This window comes from Homarus americanus, unplaced genomic scaffold (assembly GCF_018991925.1).
Source record: "Homarus americanus isolate GMGI-L3 unplaced genomic scaffold, GMGI_Hamer_2.0 scaffold52806, whole genome shotgun sequence".
NCBI classification, from domain to species: domain Eukaryota; kingdom Metazoa; phylum Arthropoda; class Malacostraca; order Decapoda; family Nephropidae; genus Homarus; species Homarus americanus.
Genome location: NW_024720773.1, coordinates 6331832 through 6341831, shown reverse-complemented (window position 1 = coordinate 6341831; position 10000 = coordinate 6331832). Strand labels below are relative to the sequence as shown.

Here is a 10000-nt window from a genome sequence, read left to right as displayed (position 1 = left end):
GCTCACCTGAGTTTGTGCGTCATAGAGAAAAATAAAAATACATTCCCTTGTTATTTATACCTAGTAATGGGGGCGACCTACACTAGTATATCATAAAAGAAAAAATAGTGTTTTTATTTCCAGTGGACTGTTTACAAAATGTGTACGTTATAAATATAAAAAAATAATAATAAAAGTAACTGGCAGTTTTATTTCCAGTGGAGAATTTACCACATATTGTACGTCATATAAAAAAAAAACTTTTATTTCCAGGATTGAGGGCAATATGAGCACGTCTGTTATCTGGGAAAAAAAAGTCCAAAGAAAAGTTACTGCTATTGACGCTCGTTTACTGGAGTCATGAAGCACTGAACACACACACCAATAACACGGCTTCAAGTTAGGATAATTTCTGAACGTGTGCCTTTAGGAAAAACTATAATAAAAATTGGATTAAAACTTAGGATCAATTTTCATACATAGAACCGAGTAATTAGTAGGTAGTAGGCAGCTACCAAACAGGGAGGTACTACCGCCTGGGAAGATATTGGCAGCATAATGTGTTGTCTAATGGTAGACCCTGCTGCCATATGTGACCAAGTCCCAGGTTGGTGATCTGACTTTCTGCCTCATTTACACACAGTTGCAGGGTCTCAATTGTTTCTCTTACTACTGACAACACAACATACATATATTGTTTCTCACTATTGATCTTTTTTTTAATTTTTGTATTTCTTTATGGTTCTTTATTATTATTATTGTTATTATTATTATTATCAGTGTTGTTGTTATTATTATTATTACATTGTCGTCCCCCAGGCCCCAATGTGGGTCAGTGACCTGTGCCCGGGTGGGCTAATCCCCGTAAAAAAATATGTATATATATATGGAATGAGTTTTAAATTATTCACTCACTCATGACGTCCTTAGCAACATTATGACTGGACGATGTGGCTCGTTGGTTGGTTAGTACACAGCGTCGCCACAAGTCTGCATTCACTGCTGATTTTATTGATTTTTTCTTATTTTGTGTCGAATTTGTGTTTTTTAAAAGATTATAAATGCTAAAAAATAAAAAAACACACATACACATATAATGGCTGCCCCTCGTGCACGAGGATGGCCGGCCCAAGGGCCACCTAGGCGTGAATTTGTTTAAGGTGTAGAAGCTGTCGCCAACACAACAACCACACCCTGAGTTAACGAGCTGTATGACCCAGTGTCAAGGAATAGTCCGAGAAGACCGGACAACTCGCCAACTGCACTGGCTAACCATTACCCCGGAATACGGGGTTCCCAATTACTGCTGGGTAGACAGAGGCAAATGGCGTAAATAAACCCTGCCCCGGGGTCGAACCCGGGTCCGCTCGCTTGCGTGACGAGCATGCTGACCATTACACCACAGGTTGTCGTACATACATCTATACTCACACGAACACACACACACACACACACCCAAGAACACACACAAACACACACACACACACACACACAAACACACACACACACACACACACAGGTACGTAGTGGGGGAGAGAATCAGACCACTGTGGGGGCGGCCAACACAGGTGAATTATTACAAGCCTAAAGTAATTTATGACAGGTGAAGCAGAACAAACATTGCATCCCCCTGTCACCTCCATGTTGCATAACCACTGTGACCTCCTTCCCTTGCAAGCTATCAACCTCTGTTATATCTGTTGCACTCGGTGAACTCAGCCGGGTCAATGTTGTTGTTGTGGTGGTGGTGGTTGTTGTTGTGGTGGTGGTGGTTGTTGTTATTGTTTTTGTGGTGGTGGATGTTGTTGTTGCTGTTGTTGTGGTGGTGGTTGTTGTTGTTGTGGTGGTTGTTTTTGTTGTTGCTGTTGTTGTGGTGATAGTTGTTGTTGTGGTGGTGGTAATGGTGGTGGTGATGGTTGTTGTTATGGTGGTGGTGATGGTTGTTGTTGTTGTGGTGGTGGTTGCTTGTCAGGTGGTGCAGGTGGCTTGTTGTGGTGGTGAAAAGTGGTAATGGTAGATGATGGTTGTTGTTTTGTTGGTTGTTGTGGTGGTATATATTTTAATACCAACAAACCATCTGCCCTGGCCCAGAGAGAGAGAGAGAGAGAGAGAGAGAGAGAGAGAGAGAGAGAGCACAACCTAAATTAAGTACACACACGCACACACACACACACACACACACACACACATACATACACACACAAGACTCCAGTGAAATAAGGTGATGGAGGAAAGGCATACCCAGCAGGATGGTGGGGAGGAGGAGGAGGAGGAGGAAGAGGGAGACGAAGAGGAGGAACAGAAGGATAACGAGGGAGGAAAAGGAGGGAGGAGGGTAATGTTGAGGAGTAGGCAGCAAAGGAGGCCAAGAAGAGGAGGACTTTCCAGGAGGAGGAAGAGGGAGGATCAGGCGAGGAAGAGGAGGATCAGGGCGAGGAAGAGGATCAGGGTGAGTGAAGGATCAGGGCGAGGAAGAGGAGGAGGGCGGTGCAGAGGAGATCAGGGCAGGGCAGGAGGATCAGGGTGAGGAAGAGTATCAGCAGAAGAGGATCACCGCGAGGGGAAGAGGATCAGGGCGAGGAAGAGGAGGAACAACAAAAGGTAAGAGGAGGTACCAGTATGAGAAGCACGATCGAAAGTGAGGAAGAGAGATCAGGGGCGAGGAGGATCAGGGCGAGGAAGAGGAGGATCAGGGTGAACGAGGAGGTAGTAATGGTGGTGGTGATTATACGTCCTGTCACCAGCAACACCCTGAAGGTCATGGTACCCTATGACACTATACTTTTGTTCACGTTAACATCATCACATTCATATTATTATTTTCACCATCACCACTATAGCTTAATTCTCTCTCTCTCTCTCTCTCTCCACGCAAAATTGCCACTAAAGGTACAAGTTAGAACTAAAAACATATGATAGCCCCTAAATCTTGCTCTCCATTAGCCCCTGAAGCTATAACTTGAAGCTAACACTCAAGGTATCGTTCATAGCTGATACTCAAAGCTAACACTTAATACTCAAGGTACCGTCCCAAGCTGACACTCAAAGCTAACACTCAACACTCAAGGTATCATCCACAGCTGACACTCAATACTCAAGGCACCTTCAAAGCTAACACTCAAAGTTCCTCCCCAAACTGACACTCAAAGCTAACACTGAACACTGAAGGTACCGTCCCAAGCTGACACTCAAAGCTAACACTCAACACTCAAGGTATCATCCACAGCTGACACTCAATACTCAAGGCACCTTCAAAGCTAACACTCAAAGTTCCTACCCAAACTGACACTCAAAGCTAACACTGAACACTGAAGGTACCGTCCCAAGCTAACACTCAAAACTCAAGACGCCGCCCCAAGGTGACACTCGAGGGGTCTGAGCCTCTACACGTCGGGTTAAGTCTTAGCGTCAAGTGTCGAGGCCCAACACTCGAGGGTGTCCACGACCCAATATTGGTTTTCTAATAATTTACTCTTGATGTTATCCAGTCAACCTCGAGCCTGGAGGACGACTCTCTCTCTCTCTATCATACTATCTCTCAGTCTCTCTCTACCATACTACACACATGTTATTATCTCTCTCTATCTCATATCTCTCTTGATCTCGCATAGACAAGCTACCTCATACAAGACCAACACTGTTCATATTAGATCAGATTACTTCACCATGTCTCTTCCACCACAACAACCACAACCACAACCACAAAAACACAATACATTCACCACAACAATAACCACAACACTCCTTTCCCCTCCCCTTCCCTTCCTTCCCCTCCCTACCACCATCTTTTCCCCATAACCACTCCCATTCCTCCTACTACCCCTCACCCAACCCCCCTCACCTACTCTAATTCATTCATAATTAATCATTAACTGTTGTAATTAGGTTAATGTTCTTTTGGAGGTAAACTGTCCTTACTTTTAACCCTGGCTATAGGTTATTAACGCACCACTAACTATATATAACAAATCAATAACCACTCACTCAATGCAGGGTCAAAGGTCAAACTGTTTGAGGTGTTAATATGCAAATGTAAGTGTTGTAATAAACTGACAGCATCCACGCCCCTAGACACGCCCCTAGACACGCCACTCCGTCACTCATCTTAGCTGGGATCATCTCGGAAGCTCATAACTATTGCCTAACTCATCATGAATTAAATATCTGTTTAAACATTATCTAGTTAAGTGTTACTACGAATAAATGACAAACACTTAATTGTGGTTCAAGAAATTACCTGTTATTTAAATCACATGGAGGTTATTGGTGTAATTGAGCTGTTACGGCGGTGTTAGTAGCAGCTAGTTCAAGTGAGCAGTAGTTAAAAGGTGTATCACGATATAAAGGCCAGTTGACAAGATTCATCCAAAAGATTCAAGAGACACAAGAGCCTAAGAGCCACCAAGAATCAACCAAGATTCAAAACTCAAAGTCTTTATGATTCAACGATTTAAGACTCAAGCTTAAAAAATTCTTCTAAATCAAGTTACAAGTTTAAGACTAAGCAACAATCACCAAACATAAAACCAACCATTATAACACTGCTGACCCATGTTGACCTCAGCGCCACGAGACGTCACACACATCCCGTGACCGTCTCGACCATCATCTATAATCTCTATATATAGTTATAGACCATGGTCGAGACTATAAACTTCCTGTGTACGTCTCCACCACTACACATCCTGTATGACACCAGCTCGGCGCCTGTTCTTCCTACCAGCAACTAAAGGCTCTACAACATCTCCCGGACACCACATCTCCCGGACACCACATCTCCCGGACACCACATCTCCCGGACACCACATCTCCCGGACACCACATCTCCCGGACACCACAAATCGTAGAGGTGACCACATCTGGGGCAACGACTTCCACCACCTCGTTGATGTAGCAGACCCCAGCAGCAGGCGGAGCAGCGAGCCATCAGCACAACACCCATCAACTCTACATGTTTAAGAACCAACATTCGTCCTTACAGCATCGATGACGTGGACTACAAGTGTGACGTCATCCATGTCACCAGAGACTACACGCCTCCTAACCACTGCAGTTGGTCTCGTCAAGTAGGTCAGGTACACACGCACACATTATTTTCTACTACTATATCAACACGTGTGAACTACTGGTGACCTGCCATTAACTATAACCTAAACAAACACATCTAGTAAAGTGTTACCATAAATAAAGGTCAAACACTCAGCTGTGGGTCAAGAAACTACCACCATGGACAAGCCCTAACGTCAACTACAACAACAAAGGGAATAATTACATCAAGGTTGTGAACAAGTGAACACAAAATACTGAAAAATGCCACGAAGTAAAAGTACTGCTCATGGTGTAAAAAGTTACTCAAGTAAAAGTAAAAAGTAGCCTCAATGAAGACGACTACAGAAAAGTTATAAAAAAAAAATCCTTAAGTACAGAAAGTAAAAAGTAATTTCCCTTAAATACAGTTTATGTTTAGCGGTGAATATGGTACACCACACCACACCACACCACACCACACCACACCACACCACACCACACCACACCATCACACCCACACCACACACACCCACACCACATCACACACACCCACACCACACCACACCACACCCACACCACACCACACCACACACCACACCACACCACACACACCACATCACATCACACCACACCCACATCACATCACACCACACACACACCCACACCACACCACATCACATCACACACCACACCACACACACCCACACCACACCACACCCACACCACATCACACACCACACCACACCCCACACCACACCAAGGTCATTGTTAATTGGGCTCTTGATGGACAGAAATATTTTAAACTTGTTGTGTCAATAAATTAACTTGACCTTTGTAACGCTGGTCGCTATAGTTACAAGAGAGAGAGAGAGAGAGAGAGAGAGAGAGAGAGAGAGAGAGAGAGAGAGATGAAACACAAAATAAATAAAAATTGAGAAAGAAAGAAAGCAATGTGCCAACTCAAGCAACAATGCCCAGTTATCAACAAACATTTTATAATTTTACGCGATCTTGGAGTCCTTGGCTTCAGTCTGTTTTATTGTCACATAATACCTAACCTAACCTAACCTAACCTTGAAGATGTGTCCTGTGTAAATAATATATTGTTACGGTGTGTGTGTGTGTGTGTGTGTGTGTGTGATAGCCCAGACTGCTAGTTACAACAGATTGCACTCATCCAAAACTCTATTTCAAACAAGTGTGTTTGTGTCTAAATCTAAATTGGCCTAATTCAAAACCATTGCTCCGTGTTCGCTCCCATTGGTTAGCTTAAGTACCCTTGTTATATCTCCTTTATTTAACCCCGTCTTCCATTTATGCAGGAGTGCGGTGGTCGAGTGGATCCATTGCTCTCCTCCGGCTCCCGTGGTCTGTGGTTGGATCCTAGGCACTCCCAGTTCACCCAGCTGTAAATGGGCACCCGAGTTTACAGTTCGGGAAGAGAGGTGGTGTGAATGTGTTGTGACCTGTGGTGTAATGGTCACCCTGCTCGTCTCTGCAGCGAGAGGACCCGGTTCGATCCCCAGGCAGTTTGTAACTATAGGCAAGTTCTTTACGCCATTTGCCTCTGTCTACCCAGCAGTACAGACCTGGATGTTAATCAATTTGCAGATCGTGTTCAGGGTATGGCAGTGCAGTTGGCGAGCTCGGTCTTCTCGGACCATTCCTTGACACTGGGTCATACAACTCGTTAACTCAGGGTGTGGTTGTTGTGCTGACGACAGCTTCTACACCTTAAACAAATTCACGCCTATGTGACCCTTGGGCCGGCCATTCTCGTTTCATCATTATTATTATGTGTGCGTGAGAGAGAAATGTAACATGTCGATATAAAACACAGCATGTATGCATGTACACCTGCAAACGTGTGCGTGTGTGAACCAGTAGAGTATTGACAGGCGCGACGAGCGAGACTCACCTGTGTATAGATCAATATTTCCCCCCGGCAGGAGGAGGAGACGTGGGCAGGTGGCGGCAACCTTAAAACAAACACCTGTGTCCCAAGGTTCAGCACTCAGCCAACACCACCGATACGCTGTCAACACTAATTAGCGTACCGTAGTTTCACCTGTGTCAACCGGCTCAATGGATGCCTTTTCTGACTGACTGAGTGACTAAGAAATCGATATTCAAGGGAGTTCAGGCGTAGTTCCGTCTCACAATGTCCGCTTCCACAGCTTTTTCAAACAGAACAGGACGTCTTAAAACTTTCCTAATTGCAAAAATATGTCTTAAAACTTTCCGAGTCACAAAAATACGTCATAAAACTTTCCTAGTCACCAAAATACGTCATAAAACTTTCCTAGTCACCAAAATACGTCTAAAACTTAACCAGAAAAAAGTATTAGTGTAAAAGTTAGATATTATACGTTAAATCACCCAGACTATCGGGAACACAAAATGAGAACTAGCACAGGGCAACGAATTACTACCGACTGACTCCTCTGATGCGGGCCCTGACTGTGCTGCTGTATATCTTATCTCCACCCCACCCCCCCCACACACACACCGCACCACTAGGTACTACTGATATGACAAGACTGATATGCTTATCATTAGGAGTCTGTTGATAACCACAATGGACTAAAACTCGAAATATGTATGTACTGTATGTATGTATGTATGTATGTATGTATGTATGTATGTAAAACAGGGAGGTACTACCGCCTGGGAAGATATTGGAAGCATAATGTGTTGTCTAATGGTAGACCCTGCTGCCATATGTGACTGGTCCCAGGTTGGTGATCTGACTTTCTGCCTCATTTACACACAGTTGCAGGGTCTCAATTGTTTCTCTTACTATTGACAACACAACATACATATATTGTTTCTCACTATTGATTTTTTTTTCATTTTTGCATTTCTTTTATGGTTCTTTATTATCATTATTATTATTATTATTATTATTATTATTATTATTATTATTATTATTATTATTATTATTATTATTATTATTATTATTATTATTATCATTGTTGTTATTACATTTTCGTCCCCCAGGCCCTGATGAGGTCAGTGACCTGTGCCCCGGGTGTAATAATACGCAAAAAAATTGTATCAGTCTAATGTACCAATGTGTCTCGTTATTTATCGATCTATGTACTAAATCAGTCTATATTTATCTCTAGCCATCAATGTCTCGCTATTCATCTCTCTGTACGTATCAGTGATTTATTTTCTTGATCAGCCACTAACTATTACACCCCACTTGCCTCAGTGCCCCCCCGAGGACCTACCTAGAGCCAGCAGTGTAAAGCAGTTCCTCCTCCCCACCAGCAGGCACTACCCTCCTCCTCCTCCTCCCACCCAGCAGCACTACCTCCTCCATCCTCCCTCCCACCCCCCACAGGCTCACCTCCTTCCTCCTCCAGCAAGGCACCACCTCCCTCCTCAGCAAGGTACCACTGCATCAAGGTTACATTATAGTTCCTCAGAGTTATGCAAATTAAATCCGATTTTCATAATAGAGAGAGATTGACTTCCATTCCTCGCCTCCAGTGATCCCAAACCAGATGAGCTAATTATTATTTTTATTTTTTTTATTTTTTAATTATTCAAATTTTTCAGTCTTGTCATCGCCATGTGATTATTTTTCGTCTGCTTATTATTATTATTATTATTATTATTATTATTATTATTATTATATTATTATTATTATTATTATTAGTAGTAGTATTATTATTATTATTATTAGTATTATTAAACGACGTGTGTGTGTGTGTGTGTGTGTGTGTGTGTGTGTGTGTGTTGTGTGTGTAGCATGCCTAGGATCAATCAAACATCCATGGGTTAGGTTAGGTAGTGTTAAAAGGTAAGGTAAGGTAAGGTAAGGTAAGGTATGATCGTTTTGTCAGCTGATTACCTGACTTCTACCTTGTTAATTTACGCCCCCATCACCTGTCACGAAGCACACACACACACACACACACACACACACACACACACACACAACACACATCACACCATCTGTGAGGGAACCACTACGCCACGTCAGGTCCCTCCTAACACCATCTAGGAAGGAACTATTACACCACGTGAGGTCCCTCTAACACCATCTGGGAGGGAGTACACACCACGTGTTTGCTATTCAACACCTACATTAATCTGTATGTTCACTGTATGTTCTTTTCTCTAATGAAGGCTTTTGTTAAACCACCAATGTATGTAATAAGTCATATATGTCCAATGTATATTTTCAGACTTTGGGCTGCAGAACTTTTTCAATAAACCGTTAATTATTATTATTATTATTATTATTATTATTATTATTATTATTATTATTATTATTATTATTATTATTATTAAATTTCCACGATCTGGTATCTTGATGCAATGGGCTTTCTGTTTAATGACCACGTGACCTTGTTTGCAGGATAAGGGGTGGTAACAGACAGGATAAGGTGTGACAGGATAAGGGGTGGTAATGGTGACAGGATAAGGGTAATGGTGACAGATAAGGTAATGGTGACAGATAAGGGTGGTAATGACAGGAAAGGGTAATGGTGACAGATAAGGTGGTAATGGTGACAGGATAAGGGGTGGTAATGGTGACAGGATAAGCAAAAGGGGTAATGGTGACAGGATAAGGGTAATGGTGACAGGATAAGGTGGTAATGGTGACAGGATAAGGGGAGGTGACAGTAAGGGTGGTAATGGTGACAGGATAAGGGTGGTAATGGTGACAGGACAAGGTGGTAATGGTGACAGGATAAGGGTGGAATGGTGACAGGATAAGGGAGAAAGTGATGTAGACAGGATAAGGGGTGGTAATGGTGACAGATAAGGGTGGTAATGGTGACAGGATAAGGGGTGTATGTACAGGATAAGGTGGTAATGGTGACAGGATGGGGATGTTGGATAAGGGGTGGTAATGGTGACAGGATAATGGGTGGTAATGGTGACAGGATAATGGGTGGTAATGGTAACAGGATAAGGTGTAATGGTGACAGGATAACAAAAATGGTGACAGAAAGGGGTGGTAATGGGACAGGAT

At 43.0% G+C, this 10000-nt stretch overlaps 1 protein-coding gene across 1 annotated transcript in view; it reads left to right on the top strand.

Annotated features, from left to right (window-relative positions):
* The first annotated feature begins 4965 nt into the window (after positions 1–4965).
* Positions 4966–10000, top strand: part of LOC121861132 (merozoite surface protein CMZ-8-like) — an 8597-nt gene continuing 3562 nt past the window's right edge. Inside the window, exon 1 of the mRNA XM_042358697.1 lies at positions 4966–5045. Coding sequence (XP_042214631.1) covers positions 4966–5045 — 80 coding nt within the window. The remainder of the gene's footprint in view (positions 5046–10000) is intronic.